Source organism: Lissotriton vulgaris, chromosome 7 (assembly GCF_964263255.1).
Source record: "Lissotriton vulgaris chromosome 7, aLisVul1.2, whole genome shotgun sequence".
NCBI lineage: Eukaryota > Metazoa > Chordata > Amphibia > Caudata > Salamandridae > Lissotriton > Lissotriton vulgaris.
Genome location: NC_141695.1, coordinates 841,253,409 through 841,277,173, shown reverse-complemented (window position 1 = coordinate 841,277,173; position 23,765 = coordinate 841,253,409). Strand labels below are relative to the sequence as shown.

The following is a 23,765-nucleotide window of genomic DNA, read 5'->3' as shown; positions in this document are numbered from 1 at the left end:
TTCTCCAATCCAACCACCGGCCCTTTTTTCAAGCTCACTGGAATCTCAATGAAGTTCTAAATCCAAAACTAAGAGTAAAAGTCGAATATCCCAAAGATATTTACAAACTAAGGAATTTCCTCAGGGCTTTGCATTTAAAAACAAATCTCCATCGCCAATTGATTCCATCGCGAGACGGCAATAGAGGTTACGATTTATGGTTGAGTGGCAGTATGCCAGACTGAGACTTCTATCCCCATTTCTGATCGACAACAAAGTCTTACACTGGCTGTTGGAACTAGTCCCAAAGAAATTACATCTGAAAAAGTCTATGAAAAAGAAGACTAACTTTAAAGGAGGAGTATCTGTTAATACCTTGATTCAGGCACTTGAAGCTAAGCTGAGAAATAAGTCGATTCAGAAAAGGGGGTGGTGATGAACAGAGTGTCTGAATTGAGCAGACCACTCTTACCCAGTCCAAAGATCAGGGCTTGATCCATCACCGTTATTTATCTCACTGCCCCATCCCAGCTCAGAACCTGGCTATATGCAAATCAGTCTGTCCCTGGCCCAGTGCATCATGGGAACAGGGCAGACTAAACTACCAAGCCAATTCTTCACCAGAAAGGAGACAAGCTACCGGGGACCGGTTTCTGGCATTTCAGCCGTCTTCGGCCCGGCTTGCTTGAATCCTGATGGAGCAGTGAGAAAGGGACTCATGTTTGAGTATACCCTGCCACACCTATAGTGGCCAAAAACGATTCAGAAAAGGGGGTGGTGATGAACAGAGTGTCTGAATTGAGCAGACCACTCTTACCCAGTCCAAAGATCAGGGCTTGATCCATCACCGTTATTTATCTCACTGCCCCATCCCAGCTCAGAACCTGGCTATATGCAAATCAGTCTGTCCCTGGCCCAGTGCATCATGGGAACAGGGCAGACTAAACTACCAAGCCAATTCTTCACCAGAAAGGAGACAAGCTACCGGGGACCGGTTTCTGGCATTTCAGCCGTCTTCGGCCCGGCTTGCTTGAATCCTGATGGAGCAGTGAGAAAGGGACTCATGTCTGAGTATACCCTGCCACACCTATAGTGGCCAAAAACGATTCAGAAAAGGGGGTGGTGATGAACAGAGTGTCTGAATTGAGCAGACCACTCTTACCCAGTCCAAAAATCAGGGCTTGATCCATCACCGTTATTTATCTCACTGCCCCATCCCAGCTCAGAACCTGGCTATATGCAAATCAGTCTGTCTCTGGCCCAGTGCATCATGGGAACAGGGCAGACTAAACTACCAAGCCAATTCTTCACCAGAAAGGAGACAAGCTACCGGGGACCGGTTTCTGGCATTTCAGCCGTCTTCGGCCCGGCTTGCTTGAATCCTGATGGAGCAGTGAGAAAGGGACTCATGTCTGAGTATACCCTGCCACACCTATAGTGGCCAAAAACGATTCAGAAAAGGGGGTGGTGATGAACAGAGTGTCTGAATTGAGCAGACCACTCTTACCCAGTCCAAAGATCAGGGCTTGATCCATCACCGTTATTTATCTCACTGCCCCATCCCAGCTCAGAACCTGGCTATATGCAAATCAGTCTGTCCCTGGCCCAGTGCATCATGGGAACAGGGCAGACTAAACTACCAAGCCAATTCTTCACCAGAAAGGAGACAAGCTACCGGGGACCGGTTTCTGGCATTTCAGCCGTCTTCGGCCCGGCTTGCTTGAATCCTGATGGAGCAGTGAGAAAGGGACTCATGTCTGAGTATACCCCGCCACACCTATAGTGGCCAAAAACGATTCAGAAAAGGGGGTGGTGATGAACAGAGTGTCTGAATTGAGCAGACCACTCTTACCCAGTCCAAAGATCAGGGCTTGATCCATCACCGTTATTTATCTCACTGCCCCATCCCAGCTCAGAACCTGGCTATATGCAAATCAGTCTGTCCCTGGCCCAGTGCATCATGGGAACAGGGCAGACTAAACTACCAAGCCAATTCTTCACCAGAAAGGAGACAAGCTACCGGGGACCGGTTTCTGGCATTTCAGCCGTCTTCGGCCCGGCTTGCTTGAATTTTTGTCCACCATAAGCGTGGAAGGGTATACTCAGATGTGAGTCCCTAGCTCATTGCAGCATCAGGATTCAAGCAAGCCGGGCCGAAGACGGCTGAAATGCCAGAAACCGGTCCCCGGTAGCTTGTTTCCTTCCCAGTATAAGAATTGGCTTGGTAGTTTGGTCTGCCCTGTTCCCATGATGCACTGGGCCAGGGTCAGACTAATTTGCATTTAGCCAAGTTCTGAGCTGGGATGGTGCAGTGAGCTAAAAAACAGTGATGGATCAAGCCCTGATCCTTGGACTGGGTAAGAGTGGTCTGCTTAATTCAGACACTCTGTTCATCACCACCCCCTTTTCTGAATCATTTTTGTCCACCATAAGCGTGGAAGGGTATACTCAGATGTGAGTCCCTAGCTCATTGCACCATCAGGATTCAAGCAAGCCGGGCCGAAGACGGCTGAAATGCCAGAAACCGGTCCCCGGTAGCTTGTTTCCTTCCCAGTATAAGAATTGGCTTGGTAGTTTGGTCTGCCCTGTTCCCATGATGCACTGGGCCAGGGTCAGACTAATTTGCATATAGCCAAGTTCTGAGATGGGATGGTGCAGTGAGCTAAAAAACAGTGATGGATCAAGCCCTGATCCTTGGACTGGGTAAGAGTGGTCTGCTTAATTCAGACACTCTGTTCATCACCACCCCCTTTTCTGAATCATTTTTGTCCACCATAAGCGTGGAAGGGTATACTCAGATGTGAGTCCCTAGCTCATTGCACCATCAGGGTTCAAGCAAGCCGGGCCGAAGACGGCTGAAATGCCAGAAACCGGTCCCCGGTAGCTTGTTTCCTTCCCAGTATAAGAATTGGCTTGGTAGTTTGGTCTGCCCTGTTCCCATGATGCACTGGGCCAGGGTCAGACTAATTTGCATATAGCCAAGTTCTGAGCTGGGATGGTGCAGTGAGCTAAAAAACAGTGATGGATCAAGCCCTGATCCTTGGACTGGGTAAGAGTGGTCTGCTTAATTCAGACACTCTGTTCATCACCACCCCCTTTTCTGAGAAATAAGTCTGCCTCTAAATGTCTTATTAAACTGACAGATAGCCTTCAAATGCCTTAAGCACTTTCATGTTTCATACTAGCTAGCAAAATCACAAAAAGCGCCAAGTGAAAGTTGCAAACTTAGCACCTGTAACAAACATATGATCACTTGTTACCGGTAGTAACAACTATAGCCCTTTCAGGTTATGGCTGTAGCATGATTTAGAAAGAATTACCAAAATGGTGAACTACTGACCCCTGGGGAGAGCAGAAGATCACAATTAAATTATACGGTTAAGATGTAGCCATTCATGGTTTCATGCAGATAAGAGGCAGAATGCCTTGTAGCGATGTAGCCTTACGTACTGTTGCCTGGCTGAACTGTGTTTGGAACAGTTTAGAAGGGACTTCTTAAGGCCAAAGATGACATTACCTTGCCAGACCTATATGTTCCTCTCATGGTGCTGTATGGGAGATTAGTCGTTCCATTGCTGGAATGTATCCCAAAGCAGCATCGCACAGGATGTGGCAAGGCAGGCTGCAGGTGCTTAGGCACAGCGGTGTGGCGAGCTAACTTCTAATAGCTGGGAGTGCATCAGGGTTCAGGTGCCATGGATGAGTGATATTCTGAACCCAGCACAACATAAGAGAGGTAAGTAAGGGTGAGATGGAGCAAAAACAAGCTGGACTGTTAGAACAAGAGGTACGGAGGGATGTGATTCAGGCTTTAAGGTATGTTAGACATAACACCTTGTTTAGATCTTAGTATATTTGCTCTGACAAATCTATAGGCTGATGATTTTACTGCATGATGGTAGGAAGTATTGGACTTCACCCTGCTGAGGACAAGCTCTGGACAGTAAGCTCTTGGTCTAGTGTTCGAAGAAAGAACAATGAACACCTGAAAGAAGGAACATTAATAGGGACTGTATCTAGAAGTGGAACAGCCTAGACAAACCAAACTTTTATCAAAGTGAAAATGGACCATAAATAACAGAGGAAAATTAAATTAGCTCTGATGAGTCTCTATGACAGAAGATCTGAGAAACTGCTATTACGTAACAGCCCAAGCTCACAGCTGATAAATGGAGCATTTTGGTGATGTAACTTCCTCACTTACAGTAGCTGACAACGGGGGTGATTGGGAAACAGCTGACTAACCTTTAATCATCCATTGCAAGAACTTGGCCATAGAGTATCCAAACCAGTAATCACCGGTCTCAGACTCATGCGCACTGCTGCTGGTTGACTACATTTTTTACTTTCAGCTGCGTTGCTGTACAACATTGCTAAAAAAAACCTTAACAAAGCCAATAGATCTCACATATGCGTGACCTGTTGGCTTTGCACTGGCTAGGTGACTGCATTGCAGTACCTGAGAGAGGATTTAGGGACTTGTTTAATTTATATAATCTATACTGGATACTTTGATGGTGTGACATGTAGCAAATTGCCTCATAAGGCTAGGGGCAAGAAGTAACAGGATGGAATGTACACATGTGCTTTTTTGTTCAGACATTGAGATCCTGTCGAGCAGAGCCAGGCAACAAGGGCCGTCTGAAGGCATGCAGATTGGTTGAGTTTCTAATTTGTTTGGTTAAAAAATCAAAGGGTCACAGGAAAATGGACAAAAAAGTCAATGTGATTCAGTAGTAAAACCAAATCAAAATGCACAGGCCCGATTTACGAGTGGCCCAGCCAGAGTACATATTTATTGCTTCGGCTATGCTGTGATACCCTGGGTATCTCAAAATAACACACGCAGTATTTATTGCAGATTCTGAGTTTACCCCTGCAAAATTTGGCACACTGCACCAAATGTCTGCAGATTTGACCTGCTGAAATTATCTTGGGATAAATTGCAGGGGTGCTGTGTTAGGTAGTTGTGGCGGGGTAGGAGAGAGAGACCGGAGACCAGATCGGGGCAGATATGGTTTTATTTTTATAAAGGACTTCTTTTTCCTAGTGGAAAGTCTTTCACGACTGGCAGCAGCCGGATCCGTGATGACCTTTGATTTAGGGGCCCGCTTCAGAGGCCTTCTTCCTCGGCGTCTGGTATATGAAAGGACGTTCTTCACCTTTGGATTGAGCTTCCCTCCGGTTCGGGTATTGCCACAGGGAGAGAAAAGAAATGGGCACAGTCAGAGGTTTAAAATGTAAAAAGAAATGTAAATTGATACTTGTATAGCTCACTACTCACCTGCAAGAATCTCAAGGCGCTTGTACGAATGCCGCTGTTGAACCCATCCTGGCTTTCCCTGTGAGGCGTCCACTCCTGGGCACCCCCAAGGTGGAGGCCAGGCATCCTTAGCGTTGTAGGGGCCGTTGTGGAGATTAAGCAAGCTATTGCCCAGAGTTGCAGAGTGGGACTCCATGATTGGAATAAGCACCAATGCGAGAATTATCAGGTCCGTGGAATTTTGAGCCCAAGACCCGCCGAGGCGGGGAATTGAACCCTGGTGCCGGGCTAGACCAGGGGGTGAGGGAACACCAGTGTCTTTGCATTCACGGTAGTGAAGGGAGTGTGAGAAGGAGAGGGTTCTAAGGGGAGTGAAGCATGGGTCACGGGAAGTGCTGTACCGATGGATTTACGCAGCGCTACCTCTTTTCAGACCCACCCCTCCTCCCGACCCAGCTCGACACTCTCTGCCGTACCTGGGAGAGCCACACTCCTCCGTGAGTGTGGCTGGGCGGCTCGCAGGACCGTTGGCCTCCTGGCGTACTCTCGTCCTCCTCGTCGCTCTTCTTCTCCAACTCACGTTCTTCCTCCGTCTTCCTTCCTCGGCACTCCTCTAGGGGCTCCTCGGTGTTGTCACACACCGAATACAGGATGTCCTGGCTTTTTATCAATCCGCTGGCACCTACGTCAGACCCAGGACCGCCGGCTGCCTCTGGCCATGCCCCCTTAAAGGAGAACTCCTCGCCGTGTGCTGGATGCGGATTCCACAGCGTCTCCGTGTCGTCAGTCCAGTCATTCTGGTTAAAGGGGAGAGCCGGGGAGTCAGCGGCCCACCATTCTTTAGGATGTGTAGTGTTTTCCGTTATCGGAGCCTCCCAGCTACAGTAGTATCTGCGGTAAGAGGAGTTATCGCACATACTGTAATTTCATGAACAACTCACAATATTGCAATGTGGCTTCTGATGTTGTCAGGCTGCGTCACCGCCTAGTGAGAAATCATACATTTCCAGAAAGAGTCGCCCCCTTCTGAGGAATCCAAGGAGAATAAACTTATATTACGTATTTGGGGGGGAAGCTTCTTTCACAATAACTTATAAATCTGGATAGGGTCAGTGATCTGCATGTGAGTAAAACCACAAGGCAAATGTTGATTCTGAGGCTGCAATATTTGTTCTTCTGCATGCTCAAATGTATGTTCATATTTCAATCTCAATATCCTCACAAACTACCATCAAGGAACTGGATCTGTCTTATGTTGCTGCAGTATGGTTCAGAGTTTGAGGGGGTTCCTTATTGAGAAAGCTTGCGTGAAATCTTAATGTCTGATAGAGTGCTGTGGGTTGTGAGGTTTCTAGTGCTGTCTCAGGTGACAGCACTATTGGGTATTGGTTCAATGTGTATTAAACTGATGGGAAGTCACATGGGGCACTGTCTTTTCTCCAGGTCCTGAAAGATGCCATGTTGGAGAACCAGAGCCCAAAGCTTTTCCAGGAAGTCAACAAACCAAAGTACATGGGCACTGTGAACCTGGACAGGTGAGTAGCAATATTTTGATGATACAGATGGACATATTCTTAGGTACTCCTACATGTATGCAAACTCTGATCTTGTCACTTTAATGCATTAATACCATGCCACCTCGTAAGAACCCAACTTCCGTCACAGTGTTTTGACATGCAAACAGCTGCCCCTAATATCGTTTTTTCAGAAAATGCAGAAGATTTTATTCTTAAATGTTAGAATTGCTGTCAGAGGGCAGTAGTATTTCCTTTGCTGTTTCTTTAATGCATCTTTCAGTTGGAATCTGCAAGCGTTTTCTACGAAATGATGAGAGTCTAAGAACACAATCACAAATGTCATTCTTAGTCACTTTGATATCATGGAATACAAGTACTTTTGTGGACTCTCTCCCAAAAATATCATGAATAAGCCATAATTTCACTGGTTGAAGTCCATGTGGACTTCTACTTCCACAAGCCTAGGTGGAGATTTAACTGATAGAGTAATTGTTCCACTTCTTAATAATCTGAAACGAATTTGAGGACTGTGTACTGGAATATCCCCTTTGTAGCACACTTATGTCTTAAGGTGCATATTTTTACCTTTGCACACAATGTGATTGAGTTGAGTTCATTGAAAAGGGTTGCAATGAGCAATTCATTATATAGTTATTTAGTTAAGTTATTCAAAGCCATTACTACTGAAAATGTGTGATTCTGTGTCTTCTAGATGTTTTTGCTTAATTATGAGTGTGCCACACAATTCATTATCTGCCGAAGAAACTTCGAATTTCAATTAAATTATTTTTTGATAAAGGGGGGGAAGAACACTGAATATGGAATCTATTACTTACCTTGATTTTTTTTTTTTAAAAAGTAATTAGTTAGCGTTCATCTGTTGATTGTGATATTCAAGCATTAATTTCACCCACGTTGTGTTTATAACATTTTGAGTAATATTTGTTGAAAGTGCATACTTTTTTTCCTAAGAAGCATGTGCATTACCTAAAGCACTGTAATCCATTTCTGTCAATAGCTATGTGTGTAACAGTACCGCGAATTTTGCTTTTAATTGCATAATATGATGCATGATTTTTTTTTCACTCACTGTATTAGTCATTCAACCGTGCCGCACAATGTTCTCCTACATTGATGCTGAATTCCAGTGGTCTTACAATAGCCTATTTGGATGTACTGCACAATAGAATTGCACTTCTGGTTTGAGACATGATTTGTGCAATATGGCAAGAAACTGTAAACGTTGTTTGTTTTTCCTATTGCTAGGGTGAGTCGAGAGAGATGCCCAGAGCTAGATTACTTTGTTGCTTTCTCATCTGTAAGCTGTGGGAGGGGAAATGCTGGCCAAAGTAACTATGGATTTGCAAACTCAACAATGGAACGGATTTGCGAGCAACGACGTCATGACAGACTCCCAGGTAATACAAATGTCCTTCCTATTTCCTGTGGAGAACATCCATGACTGTAATTTCAGGGTTCATTCACACCCTCAATGCCAAATAGTTCTAAAAACATCTTAACAAAAATTCCATGAGCATAGTTAATGGTAAATAATCTTGGTATGAAATATGGAGAGTCCAAATGAATATAACTCAAAGGAAAATTCATACTGTCATTGACCAAAGTTCTAGAAAACATCCTATGGAGAGGCCCAGAGACAAAGAATCTGGGGCCTTTTAACATTCTCAAAGGAACATAATTGGAGAGATTCTTGTAGAGAACCAAGGTGATGGTAACTCTGGGGACAACTCCCACTGCTACAGATAAAACGCCCAGAGCACCTCCTATGAAGCACCGCAGTAGTAGTAGCTCTGGGCATCATTCACATGGTGAACAGCAGATAGATTCTGAGTGAATGATAGCTATACAAGAGTGATCCTTATTCTCAGTCCAAAGCAATCTTCTGATTACAGTCACTTACTTTAGGGAGTGACACAACAATGTCACAGAGTCCTGTCTTCTCTCACTGCTGATGTTGAAACCACATTTCAAGTGTTCACATGTCAAAGTTTGCTTTATGTCTCACACAAATGAGAGAGTAAAACTATGAGCTATTTTGTCTAAGTAGTTTGGAAAACTGTACTTTCTCCTGAGATAGAGTGAAACCAGAGAGACACTATGTTCTGACCATAGGTCAGTGTGATATGGTGACATGGAGTCAATTGAGATTCATGCAGAAGTTTTGAGTGTGTTGAGTGTTAAAAGATCTAGAGCTAAGTAAGAGGTGCTGTTTTATAAATGGGATATTACATTGGCAAAAGTATAGATCATGAAATTGCTTAGATGTAGGCGTGGCTCTGGATTAGTTCATACAGCAATGGTGTATATTCATTGTGGTGGTTATTGTAGGCTGTGAGGGGTTGTGTTGGACACGGCTGGCTGGGAGTGCTTGTGGTGGATTGTGTGTGCTGGGAGCGGTATGTATGAACCATGTCAACTTGAGGTGTGTATAATGGAGATTGGGGACAAAGTGTTTGTAGTGGATAATGTGGCCTAGGAGAGGTTGAAGTAGACTGTGTGGGCTGTTTGTGACAGGAGTGTTTTGCAATGGCATTGATGGGTAGAATGAACATGCTGGAAGTATAGGTTGAGACTGGTGTTGGTGGATGGTGTGGGTTAAGAGTGGTAAGGGTTGATAGAGATTCAGGGAGTGTTTTGATGACTGTGTGGGTATTGAGCGTTCCTTTGACTGATGTGAGCTGGGAGTGGTGTTTAATGGCTGGTAATATTTATGTCAGCTGTGATACAGTGGATTGATTTCCACTACCTCATCCCATAATCCTATGGCTCAGCCCCCAACTTTTTTTTATTGCAGTTACTAACACTTTAATTCTCTCCTCAGGTTTGGCCATACAGTGGGGCGCTATTGGTGATGTGGGAATTGTCTTGGAGACAATGGGAAGTAATGATAGTGTGATTGGTGGAACCCTACCCCAACGAATCAGTTCCTGCCTGGAGGTCCTTGACCAGTTCCTGAACCAGCCCCACCCTGTTATGTCCAGCTTTGTCCTTGCTGAGAAAACCGTTTCTATGAGGAGCGAGGATGGTAGCAAACGGGATCTTGTGGAGGCAGTCGCTCATATTCTAGGTAAATATTGTTCAATACAACAGCTCAAAACACTAGAACTCTGGGAGTAAACGGATAGTTCTGTGCAGCAGTTGGACAATGATGAAGGTAGTCACTCTTAAGGAAAAAAAGGGCCCTAGAGGCTGTCAGGGGTGAACCTGTGTGCCCAGGTGTACTATAATGGAGTTACACCTACTATTTCCATGCTCAAAGACTAGTGTGAGTTCTTATTTTAACTCTGGAGTTCTGTCCTCTTTGAGCCACTGGTAAGAGTGGGCTACTCTCTTTTTTTCCCATCAACCATGGCGAACGCTAAAGCTAATTTAATAGCTCAGTCTGTGTGGCTGTGGTAGTGAACGGTAAACGGTGTAGGTTTTTCTCCACCCTTAAGCACCCCACTGAATATGCTGCATGTGAGGTTATCCCACTAAAAGCAGGATCACTGCACAGATTAAGGTCTTGATGAGGAGAGTATAGATGACACGGTGAAGGAGACAGGTTATTGAGAAGAAGCAGGACTAGTGCAATCAACGGGTATGATGCAATGTCAAAGAAAATGCTGCACAGCTGACTGGCTAAGTGCAAAGTCAGAGGACATGCTGGTGTTATGGGTTTCTAAGACAATGAGGTTCCAAAAGTGACAAATGTGTCTAGGTGGGTGCAGCCACTAGGTTTCAAATAGCAGTCTAGCTGTAGCTGAGGATCTTAGAGAAGATTGTTCTCTATTCTGGGAGGAATGCCACCCATTCACATGATTTGTACTGAGCCGTGCAAATAGATTATGGAAATCAATCTGGGACTCCACTGTGAATGAGTGTAAATCAAGGAGGACGAGTGTGATATGTTCCAGAGAACTAAAACACAAGCTTTCACACCCGATGCTTTGTCACAGTCACCCACAGACTTCTATCAAAATCACAATGGGATACCTCTAAGCTTGCATATACTCAGGAGGGATATTGAGGTGCAAGTATTTTGGAAACTCTTTCTCACAAAAGAGTTACATGCCGTGATTATGTGGAGTACAAGAGTGCTCCACATATGTAGGTGTTCAATAGCCTGTGTCTGACGGAGGTGTGTATGCAGGTTGTCATTCCAGAATCTCTTGTCCTAAAGGAATGTTGCACACATGTTGGTATTCTGATAATTTGTTCCTGCACATATTGTGTCCACATTAAGTTATTCCACAGCCTGCATGTATCAGTCAGTCATTCATTTTTCCTTTTTTTTAAATGTCCGAATGGAAGTTTACGGCCTTACTTGTTTGTTGAACACAGGATGTATGTCAAAAAGTGGTTGATGTGCTGCCTGCCCTGTTTATATTGTATACAACCTGCATGCACCCCTAATAGAAACAACAGACACTTTTAGGCAGATTCTAACTAAAGTTCCTAGTAACTTGTGGAACTAGATGTCTGGTTTCTCCTAATGTGTACTTAAATTTCAATAACCCACAGGTGTCCGTGATGTGAGTAGCTTGAATCCTGACACAACACTGGCAGATCTTGGCTTAGATTCTCTGATGGGAGTAGAGGTTCGTCAGACCTTGGAGCGGGACTACGATATTGTGATGGCAATGAGAGAAGTACGACTGCTTACGATCAACAAACTGCGAGACCTCTCCACCAAGACCAGTGCCACAGAAGGTATGTCTTGGGTAATTTAAATGTATCACATTCTAGGTCCAGGCTGATTAAACATAGGTCCTGCCACAGCCAGTGCCACAGAGGGTACATCCCAGGAATCATTAAGGCCACCTGTGAGACCTACTGCCTTTGAAGCATAACCTATGTGTGTGATCACCAGCTTGCAACTTATTCTAAGAAGAATCAGCCACCTACCACGTGGGCCTTATTGCCCTCAAACTATCCACCCATTTAAGTGTCCGTTACACCAACACATCTACCCATCACCCACATATAACTCCCAATCCACTTGCAAATCTCGTCAAACACCAGCATAATTATCTACTCACAAAGCTAACCATGCTCCCACATCCCGCGTTACATTGTATATCCACACTTGAAACATATAACTAATCCTTCAGTGACATAACTATGCATCTATTCACGTAACATCCCATACGCCTTCAAAGCTACTCATGCCCAAAAATATCTATGCATGCACCCTCATAACTTCCCATCACACCACAACCTACTTAGGTACTTGTCAAAATACTACTTAATTAATTTATAAGTCACTCAAACATATACATGCTGCAAAGTGGCTAGATAAGTGATTTAGCTGCATCCCCTTACAGCGTCAGTGTTCCTGTGACCAAGGCACCGGAAGTGGTTATACAGACTTCCACAAACACCCTGCTTTATTGGGGGCATAACAAGGTGTATATGAATTTATAGTAGGACACAGCGTTCATGAAGCAAGAAAAGATGTATATGCACTTCGTTAAAGCCCGGTCTTTCACAGAGCCAGTGAAATGAAAGTTCTGCATGCACATACCTGTTACTACTCTCTTTAGGATATGTATTTTCCAAGTCGTACAAAAAGCATATCTGCTGGATCTTGAGCTGTCATAATTGTCTATCATCACATGCCTCTAATAGACATTCTCTGAGGTTAAATGTCAGATGTATTGTTACTGCTGCTTGTGAACACTTTTCCTTCTGTCTTCTGTTCAGAGCTGATCCCCAGCCCGCTGAAGAAGGTCAGCCAGGCAGATTTATCATCACAAGACCTGTCCAGCCTTCTTGTGAACCCAGAGGGACCCACCATTACCCAGCTCAATGGGGTGCAGAACAGCGAGCGACCCCTCTTCCTGGTGCACCCGATTGAGGGCTCCATCACAGCTTTCCACACTCTGGCATCAAAGCTAAGCATGCCCTGCTATGGCCTGCAGTGCACAAAAGGTATGTTAGCACCCACAAACGCTTCATCTAACCAGTGCATTCCATGAGATGAATGTCAGTGCACCAAAGGCTTTTTGACACCCACATGCACACTTCACCTAAGTTCAGCTTGCCTTTCTAAGGCCTGGGCTGAATCAAACACAGTGCGCCACTCACACACGTGCTTTATTATACATTATTCAATCAATCAATCAGGGTTTTTTAGAGTGCACTACTCACCTGTGAGGGTCTCATGGCGCTGAAAGAGTGGAGTGTGAGCAGCTCCATTGGGGTTGGATGCCATTATTAAGGCATTGGTTATAAGTGCTCCAGAATTAAATATAATAAAATAATAGAGATCAAAGATTTGGGGGATTAATTTGCAGGAATTGGCCTTGCAAGAAGACTTCATTTCCCATCATCCATCTGCACTGGAGGGAACATCACTGCATTTCCCTGCATTCATCTGAACAGGAAGTGACGTCACTGTTTTCCTACCAAAACTATCTTTGAGAAGCAAGAGCCAAGCAAAAGGACTTAATTTCCTATCATCCATCAGCACAAGAAGTGACATCACTGAATTTCCCATCATTCATCTCGACAGGAAGTGGCACCCCTCTATTTCCCATCATTCATCTCCACAGGAAGTCACATTACCTTCTGCCTTCTCCCTGTTTCACTCAAATCTTCAGGGCATCCCATCACCTTTGCATCCCCAGCAAATGATGAGCACAGATATCACCTGTTTGGACTTCTTAGGGCCATGGGTTAGAACCCCTGTTCCACTGAATCATAATAGGTAAGATTCAATAATGTGCCTCACCCAACACTCCAAGCTGCCAATATCCACAATCATACACAGATCTATAAGGCCTAGACACTCACATAGCAGGTTACGTCAGACTGCATTTTGGTCCATCTGGGACCCTACAAGCATAAAAAGGTTGGTGCTGGCTTACTCACTTGTAGATGGAGATGATGTAGCCTCATAACTCCTATGATGCTCTTCTTCAATCTTGCATCTCCCGGACAGTTGGGTTTTGAGGATCTTTTGGCTCTAGAGCACTGAGACATTCTCCATTCATATTTTGCTGTAGGCTGGTCCCTCTGCAACTGTCCTAGAATTAGGGTAGTTCATGTTAAAGGTGCAATCCAGTTAGTTCTGTAGGAAGGTACGCACCAATTATTTCCTCAATTTACATCAAAGAGTCTAGATTCAGACTCCTCAGTCTGTGGCCTAGTCTGGAGATAGAGTTGCAGGCTAGCAGAGGATCAACTGCTAGGTCTTCATTATAAGTGGCCAGGATCAATATCCCAGATGTGATACCGTGCTTAACCATTTTGAGTAACCATTGCTTCCAGGTCAGGGATCCAAAAATATAAAATCTGGTAATCCTAGGCCAGGATGCACAAGACCTGGAATTTAATGTGAATCAAGGGGCAGCTGCTGCACCTGACCAGCCATACTTGTGAATGCTGGAGGGAGCTGGAGATGTTTCCCCCAACCCTCGTCTCACTGATGGGTAAAATAAAGCTTCCCCCCATGAAATAGATGCAGATTTGGGCACGTTATTTCCACTGGATAGGGAAAACATACAGATTTGGAACTGGTAGACCCTTGTCCACATGCTATGCCCATTCCAAGGGAAATAAACTCGTAATCCCTGGATTTAGATCATGGAACTGAAGATTTGCCTCCCCCCTGGCCTCGTCACATCTAAATCTGGAAAACTCATAATGAGGGCCCTAGTGGGGTATCCTTCCATATATCATTTTAGAGGCTTTCTTGATGTCCAGACGATATACTGGTCAGGTAGACCAGTACATATGCTCCTGTTGTGGGCATGTCGACAAGTCCGAGCCAGCCAGATGTCTACTGCAATCAAAGTTTTGCACACTCAGTGCTGGAGAAATGCATGTTTCTACTCTTGTTGACTATTCCCAGGCTATGAAGCTAATTGTCAATCAGGACTAGTTGGGGTGATTTGTGGATTTCAACTCAGATATCCCCTCCTCAGTTCCTGCTCCCTTAGCACTCAAAAAAGCCACAGGAAGACGGTGAGGAGAAGGGCGCAGCCAGTGTGCCAATGGCCCTAGAGCAAGCAAACCCCTATCCCCACTCATACATGGTTGGTTAGTAAAATAGAGTACATATCAGGGTCCATTGGCCCCCACAGGCCTCTTAGGACTGGTGCCACTGCATCTGTAGGACCATAGATAACCACACCTTTAGTTGTGCCTGAGGCTGGAGTCATCTGCTTTGAGTAAAGGAATGGGCTGTTGCACTCTCACCAGATACAACAGCTTTTAAGATTGATAACCTAGAGAAGGCAAATGTGTAGCTTGGACTGTCCAACTTAGACAATGCCAGCCTTCACAAAGGAGAGAGACCATTTGGGCCGAATACACACAAAATCCATATTGACTCCACCATTCAACAAGTGCCCATAAACCAAACATATTACACACACTTCAAAAATATCCAACTTACGGCAAAGATAAGGGACCCAGTTAGAAGAACAGAGCAAAACTCTTTCACAGTGGAGAGCCAGTGGTCAGTGTCCCTGGACTACAAATCGCTATCCCCACCATCAGTCCCTGCATAGCCTTTGTTGAGGGACCAGATGCCCCCATCACGCAGAATGACGCTTGCTTTTGGTGTGTCCATCTGTCATCTGATCACAAACAGAACATTAAGAAGTTTTCTTTGTTTTTATGAGTTCCCGGAGTTAAAAACGCAGGATTAGCTAGACTAAAGGGAAAGGGCAGGATTTCCAAGGTGTGAAGAGGACTTCTTAAGTCTTCAAAATGATAACTCGTACCAATCCAGGGCATACATTATCTGCCTGGGCCTTTCTACAAAGGAAGGAGGGAAGCATTATTCATATACATGTTCAAAGACATGGAACATCTTTAGTAAATAATGTTATGCCAAGTTAAAGCATCTCCACTTAAATAAGAGATGACAAATATGAGCGTCGACTGATTACTGGGTGATGTTATCCATGGTCTAATACGCTCAGGTGAAGTGATAGCTCCACGTGGCGTGGTATATCCTGATTCCAAGTCCCTTGGTTTCATCACACACAAAAATACCAGCTGCAGTGAAACCAAAACAGAGTTCAACCTGCCTTATACAGGTTGAACTCATGGACAGAAAATTGCCTGGTAATGGGGGATGCCGTTATTCCCCAGTAGCATGTCATTATCCCACAATGGCAGTGAGATACTGCACAATCTCTATAATTTCGGGTGCAGAGATATGTTGTGCAGTTACCCGGCCAGTTGTGATCGCACACACCATTTCAATGACTCTAAAGCAGCAAATCAGTTCACATTTTCCATAAAAGTCAACTGTAAATTGAAATGGTACTACAGTGTATTTAATAACCTCTATTCCTTTTAGCATAATCAATAACATACTCCCTAGAATTAATATATGTTACAAGTATTAACTAGTTGTATTTTTTAAAGGCATAATTCTATCTAATGTATGTGTATTCTCTGCGCTCGCTTCCCATACTTCAGTGGTTAATGCTCTCAGGGTATTACCTATCTGTTTCACTGTGGGCGGATCTATCAAGGTGGGTGAAACCCTGACTGTCAAGATTTATGCGGGAGCTTATTGTATACAAAGAGACTAAACTAAATCCTCCCACCACTTTTATTCTACTGCCTGAAAGGTTTTGAAACTTACCAGTTATTCGGCAAAGTATACAAGCTGTTGAACGGAATGTTTTGGTATACTACCCCTAACTAGGAAGGACTTCATTAAGAAATCGGATTTGTTTTTGCTAGATATGTCTTCAGCATGCTTCTTCTGTTCTGTAGGCTTATGACCTAGTAACTGTCTCTCTAAACATGCCACAAACATATAAATAAAAACACAGCCATCATGGACCATGAGCTCTATATCTTACTGCCAATGTTCTCAATAGTAAAGTGGCTCTTCTTTGTAGCAGCCCTAAAATGTATGATTGCAACAAGTTGTTTTTCTTTGAAGAAGTGGTTAGTTTCAAGGTGATTCTGAGGTGACCTCTCCCGAATCCTACAATGCGCCAGCTCACAGACTCCACTTCAGAGTTTTTTTGTCGCCATTGAGTTTGGACATGTTTCAACTGTGCATTACAGCTGCACATTGAAGGAAACATTTGACAGGAGAACTGGAAACCCGAGGGCTTCCATTTCAACATTTCTTCGAGATCATGCTGAAGATGGAAGATACTTTGTTTACATTTTGTCAAACATGCATCTGCAAGTTTCTGTGAATGGACCAGCATTAAGTTGGCAACCTCTGTTTGTATAGGGACCATGAAGTGAGCGCCTGTTCGAACTCCAGTGTTTTCCATTACAAAATAGACATTTCCATTGCCAATGAGACAGAAGGAAGGCACATTGAGGAGTCATGTAGTGCTAGGGCTCTAATGAGCTTCTATCTGATGCACTTGCTGAGGCTCTCAAAGGATTCAAGTCCGATGACAACCTGGTGAGTTCTTCGTGTAGCCTGGAAGCCCAACTAAAATGGAGTCCAGTCTCTGTGTCCCCTGAAGACCAACAAAATAGGATCATACCATGGGTTTCAGTCAGCAACACCAAACATCGGTTGCAACACCCCTAGCCTAAAAAGCACTAAAAATGAGGGTTAATATTAAATGTCAGGGGTAATTCTGAGTGTATTATATAGTGCCACGCCACTATGCCATCTATCTGCCTCAACAAGACATTTTCAGAACCTAAATAGAGGCAGAGAAGAAAGGAAGGAGGTGAAGAACAAGAAGTCGAAGAAGGGGAATGGCCCTTTCAGAATGTTTGAGACACTGAACTGATCGAGGAAACATGAGAGATGGAAGAAAAATGTCGGTACAGTAGAGTTTGATAGGAGAGGGTTTCATATTACAATTGAGATGAGTTGAAGATGAAGGGTAAAAGCTGAGGCCAAGATTGCTATGAATGGGAAAGGAGTACTGAGGGGAAGGGGAAGGGGAAGTTAAGTTTTGTTATGATTGGACGTGCTACAGTACATTGTAGTATCTCGAACTGTGCGGTGTCAAATGGGAGCGACATGAGAGGGTGCTAGCAATAGGAATTGGGCCCTAGCAGCGAGTTCTTACTAAAGGACAGTAGGAGAGGAATCACGCCTAATGGATAGAGTCCAGACTATTGGTGTGCTCTCCATTTGCTTATCTTTAGGCAGGCCCTTCCATTTCCACCTCTCACCCTGAGCAAACATTTACCTGAAGACCACAGAGCTGAAGAAATGCCAGCATGCCAGGAGAGCTGGGAGTCTGATAATCTACCCAAAGGCGCTTGGATTTTTGGAAGGAATGCTTTCTTGTGCTGCTCTGGTGTTTTAATCTGGAATGACCTGGCATGCGCTTAAAGTAATGGCTACCATTTGTCCTGCCAGAGTTAGAGTCAGGATCACATTCCTATTGTTGTCCCCGTAGAAGCATCTGCGGCTGTTGTAAGGTCAGTGGTCTTATACAATTTTTCTTGTCTGCTTTTTCAGCTGCCCCACTGGACAGTATTCAGAGTTTGGCCACCTATTACACCCAGTGTATCAAGCAGGTGCAGCCCGAGGGGCCTTACTGGATCGCAGGCTATTCCTTTGGGGCATGCGTGGCCTTTGAAATGTGCTCCCAGCTGCAGGCCCAGCAGAAGCAATGCCCATCCCCAGACAGCCTCTTCTTGTTTGATGGCTCTCACTCATACGTGGCAGCTTATACTCAGGTAAGGTCTCACAGTCTGTAAGCAGCTTTATGTACTAACCCTATGTACATAGTGATTGCTCGTTTATAGAGGGCCATGGCCCCATGTCACTCCCATGGGGAAAGCACCGTAAGAACTTGTAATCAGACTCCACGCGCAGGCCATGCATCCAATCATTATACAGCTTCATCTGCTCAGTGCGCATGTAACATGGTTTACTCAATTCTGTACAGAGCTGTTCATTCACTCACGCAGCACATACAGGCGCATCAATCCTCTTGTATATAATAGGCACTCAGTGGAGTCGGACACATGACACGCAGTAGATTCTTAAGCAAATAGATATACTATGCAATCTTGCAAAGGTAATACCTTTATTAGGTTAATAATAGTTACTAGATTTCAAGACCATATTGCCCCATTCCTTACTTTTTACTGTACAGCTGAACAAAATATTCAAGCAGTCTGCTTGTAAGTTATTATTTTCCACATTAAGATGCTCTCAGCTCATTGCAAATGTCTTTCTACAGAGCTACCGTGCAAAGTTGACCCCAGGCAGTGATGCTGAAGCCGAGACTGAGGCTCTTTGTGCCTTCATCCAGCAGTTCACAGGGACGGAATACAACAAGGTAGAGTCCTGCATTCTGTAACAGTCTCCACCAACGTTATTCTAGGGTTAATGTCTTCTATTACACTACTCCTCTATGACACTACTGCTCCTGACACCTCCATTACAACAAAATGGGCTCCATGCCAATTCATGGCACTCAGCCGTACTCCTTCTGACTGGTTAGTACGTGTCGAGCCAGGCCCTAGTCTCTTAAACTAGGATTTATTCACTTGGTTTGGGTTTAATTGCTAAAGCCCCACGTCCATTTACTTGCTTTTATTCCAGCAAGTTAAGCCATACTCTCTCAGGCTCAGACCTGCTCCAATGGATTTAGTTGAAATCCTTCAGATTAGGATTTTTTATTTTTGGCTGTGCCTTATGTCCCCAGACGTAATCCTTTTGACCTGACCTTACACCCTTGGGTTGGGACTTGGACTTGGTCCCTATGGATTGGTGTTGCTCCACCTGGTTACGTCCTGGGCTCAGTCTGTCCTCACTCTCAGGGGCGGCTCTAGGCTCACGGTGGCCCTGGGCAGGGAGCGTAGGTAGGGGGCCCCGGAAGAGGGCCCCCCCGGAGGTCAGGAAGGTGTTTTAATAAAACGTCCAGAAAAGGCGTTAGATGACCAGTACTTGCGGCTGCTCCTACCCTTCCGAATTTGTCTCAGAACGATAACATTTAGGAGGAGGAGGGTATTGTGACACACGACGTGGCCAGCAGTGGGTAGGGAAATAAAGAAGCCAATCGGCAACCAGGAGGAACGCAGGCGCGGAGGCCAGTAAAGAAGGGGGGGTGCGGGGGGGGGGGAGGGTCAGGGTGTTTGGAAGTGGAACAGAGCCGGAGGCTGCCAAATCCCTGCCAGGGGCCGCCATGCAAATATGTATCCATCCTCAGAGGATTATTATATTAAGGATATATATTGGCGTGGTGGCCCCTGGGGTTTGGAGGCCCTGTGCAGGTGCACAGCTTGCACATGCCTAAGGACGCCCCTGTAACTTTTTTGAAGTGACCTTTATTCCCTTGAGGTTAAACTTACCCGTCTCTTCCCATCTCTGCAGCTGCTGGAGACTCTGCTCCCTCTAAAGGACCTGGAATCTCGTGTGAATGTCGCAGTTGAGCTGATTATTCAGAGCTACCAACACATCAACCCTGAGGACATACGCTTTGCGGCCACCTCTTTCTACTATAAGCTAAAAGCTGCAGACAAGTATGTTCCCAATGCAAAGTACCATGGCAACGTGACCTTGCTGCGAGCCAAGACCCACAACGAATATGCAGGGGGCCTGGGAGGAGACTACCGGCTCTCAGAGGTCAGTACTGTGACTAGATAGAGAGCTCTACAGTGTTTACTACCGTTTATGGGCATACATCAGCACTCCTATTGAGCAAAAAGGATTAATCCATTGGCGTGTTAAATTATCATTCATATTTTGCTTCTGTCCACCGTAGCATTCAGAAACATAATTTTTGAAATTTTATTGGCTGCATATTGAGGTCCTGTTTAGGTTTTCTTTCTTTTTTTCTGACATAAACTTGCAATACAACTTTTTTTAACATTTCAGCTAGCTTGCCAGTGGAAAGCCTCCGGATTTAGCCAATGCTTATTTTTCTTTGGCTTGACAGTGCAGCTGTCTGCATGACCTATTGCTACCAGTTTGTTAAAATATTAATAGAGTCAGCTTTGGTTCCACTCAGAGGAGTATTACTCTACCAGCTTGCTATTGGCTGTTTGGTATATCATACCACCTTCCAGGAAGTGCTTCCATTGGAATGCATGAGGGACTATTTTACATCTGAAAAGTGCACGCAATAATCACATAATTTTTCGCAGTCGATACTTTATCTCATAAATGCATTTGATAATGAAAGCAATCTTTTTTTGCTAATCTTGTCTCAGTATCGGCAAAGCCAGTAGGGCAGGCTTTAACATGATAAACAGCATTTGAGCAAGTGTTTGTATGTACATACTTAAAACTGTTATTGCGCTTTCTCCAGGTCTGTGATGGAAAGGTGTCAGTCCATGTCATTGAAGGAGACCACCACTCATTCCTCCAGGGCACTGGGGTCGACTCCATCATTGGAATCATCCACAGCTCCTTGGCGGAGCCGCGAGTCAGTGTCCGCGAAGGATAAAGCATCGGACAGCATTGGTTTCCATATTCTGCAAGTACCAGCATGAGCAGGCGGAAGAGGGCCTCCTACAGATTCTATGGCCCAGCACCAGAAGGACTTGCAGCCTGTTCCAAGGATACTGTCTGTCGGGACATCAGGATTTTAAGATGGGAATCCTGTAAATCAGACCACTCCCCATCTCTCATGCACGGTACCAAAACCCATTCAAGCCTGCACTGTAACACCGCTAATTCCACTTGCACGGTACCAATTCCTTACCCCACCTGCAAGGTACCGGCAACATTCCACCTGTTTGGTACCGTTTCCCAGTCCTGAGAAAATGGTACTTTCGCCCCCATTGCGGACACATTTCAAGCCTTCGATGCTCGAAACATAACCTGCAAGTAGATTTATTTTCATGTTACATGCATTGTCCGTCTGTCCGGCCTATTGCAAAGCAGACGTTATAGCACTTATTGGCCCCAGAGCCCAAGTTGAGGCACACACTTGGACTAAGGCTTCCCTTTGAGCCGAGGCGTTCACTGGATCACACCTCTGAGGCTCCAAGGAGCTGGTGAAGAGGTAGCCCTTCCCCCACTGTGACGCTGAACTGCTCCCTCACACGGGAGGGTGAGTCACAGAGTGATCCTAACTTTTTTAACTGTATTTTTTTATTTGAAATGTTTTGTATTTAATGAGTTGTCTCAGATGACAGACAGAGTTAATTTGTCTTTAATTTATACTTGGCTACTGAGTCTATTGGGGAAACTGGAAGAGTGGAGAAGGGTTATTTTACTTTAGCCCACCAAGTCTGCATCTTGTACCCCCCCAACCCACATTTGACCCTTATTTGCACTTGATTCATGTGGGCTTCAAGGAGTAAGATACCGAAGCTCACAGTCCTTACAAAAGTCTTTCTTTGATCACTCTTACTGAGGGTTCTCAGCCTGTGAGGTAGTGCACAATGTTGCAGAATCGGGTGACCGGCCTTGACTGGCATACATCAACGAAATTCATAGGCCTTAGGATGAATAGGGCCCTCTCTCTGCAGGGGTCTGTGTTAAACTGTATTAGCAAGCTTGACGCAGCATATGACCGCTCAGCAAGCAGCGCTGCACCAGGAAAAACTCCTCCTGAACTGTTCAGCAAGCTGTGCGGGGGCAGACTGGTTTCTTTTCTCAAGCTTGCACAACAGACCCGTTGGCTACCGACCGGCTTGAGTGTTGCTGATGACTGCCACAGGATAATAATATGACATCATGTATCGTCAACACTGTACACAGTGTGCATTTGAGTAACCAGTGCATTCAAGGTTGGTGCATCTTTGATATATTGGGTGGCTGTGGCACCATCCTTACTACACGCAAAAATGTTCTTTTTAAACCTTCCAGGATAATACATACCAATTTTGTTGATGCTGCTTATTAAACGTTCATCACCCAACCATTATCTCAGAAGCTCATTGGAGGAAAGTGTGTGATGCAGAGCATGACAGGCCATTATGCCCTTCTGGCTATTTTGCCCCTTAAGCTTCCCCTTCTCGTTATGCCAGCCCAGGTGCCTGAAGATACTCACTCTCCTCTTCTTAGAGGTACTCGAGACCTGCTGCACTTATGACACAGACAGGACCTACAAATGGCTCAGTAACATCAAGTGCCCCGGTAGAGCTGGCGCACTGGCTGCGTAGTCTCGGCGTGCATGGTCAGCACTGGGGTGTTGCGTGGTGGTGGACCTGCCAGACTCATCCTCAACCTTTCTAGGGCCCTTGATGGGCTCCACAAGTCCTGCTCTGTTGACAGCAGCAGGAAGCCCTGTTGTGATAAATACCAAGGTGTAATAATTATCAACTGAGTCTGGAGCCCAAGAGTGTCATCTGTGTTCCCTTGTCTGTAAGTGGCTAACTCTCATTTGGTTCCCGCGTCGAGTGAGCGCGATACTCTACGGAGCGCCACAAAGTCTGTTCCACCCTCCTAGTATTAAAGTATTTTTTTGTGTTCAGTTCTGTGTTTGGTTGTTCATTTCCTGTTCTAAATCGGTTTATAGGGCAGCTCAACAACAGCTGCACAAAAAGAAAATATGCAGAAACACAAAGCAGTGTAGACCTGATCCCCGACAACCATCCATTTTACATAATTCAAGTTTGCAATGTCTTTAAACTCCTGGTACAGGGAATGGATTCAGTATTGTGGAATTATCAACTTTGAAATCAGAAGTGATTCTAGGACTGTGAAAACATCCTTTTTTTGGAACCTTAAATAGGTATTTATGTATTGGATTTATTAAACAAAAATCTGGCTACAAAAAACAAAGCACTATACAGGTAGGTACAGAGAGGAGAAGGGGAGAAAGTGGTAGGGGATGCTCTTGGGCCCGACAAGACACGAGTGGACAGGATGACAGAGAGTGCACCAAAGGGGAAGTATTTGCTTCAGTGGAAATGGCAGTGGGAGGTATGTGGGAATGAGGTGCTGCTTGAATAGGTGTGTCTTCGCCCTCTTTGGGAACTGGAGGGGTTTAACCTTCTGCTGGATTGGAAATGGGATAGTGTACATATTCTGGGCATTAGGCAGGAGAAAGCTTGGCATCTTGATTGTGCCTTCTTTCAATTCCTCTTTTCCAGTCCAGCGATGCTAATTTAACGCTGACAGATCCAGATGTCTCCCC

The 23,765-nt window shown here is 44.9% G+C and overlaps 1 protein-coding gene across 1 annotated transcript in view; it reads left to right on the top strand.

Moving 5' to 3' along the window:
* Positions 1–23,099, top strand: part of FASN (fatty acid synthase) — a 132,888-nt gene extending 109,789 nt beyond the window's left edge. The window contains exons 35-43 of the mRNA XM_086931198.1: positions 6,686–6,777; positions 8,026–8,177; positions 9,602–9,847; positions 11,284–11,472; positions 12,466–12,693; positions 18,182–18,402; positions 18,912–19,010; positions 20,048–20,299; positions 20,985–23,099. Coding sequence (XP_086787324.1) covers positions 6,686–6,777; positions 8,026–8,177; positions 9,602–9,847; positions 11,284–11,472; positions 12,466–12,693; positions 18,182–18,402; positions 18,912–19,010; positions 20,048–20,299; positions 20,985–21,122 — 1,617 coding nt within the window. The 3' untranslated portion in view covers positions 21,123–23,099. The remainder of the gene's footprint in view (positions 1–6,685; positions 6,778–8,025; positions 8,178–9,601; positions 9,848–11,283; positions 11,473–12,465; positions 12,694–18,181; positions 18,403–18,911; positions 19,011–20,047; positions 20,300–20,984) is intronic.
* Positions 23,100–23,765: the final 666 nt, after the last annotated feature.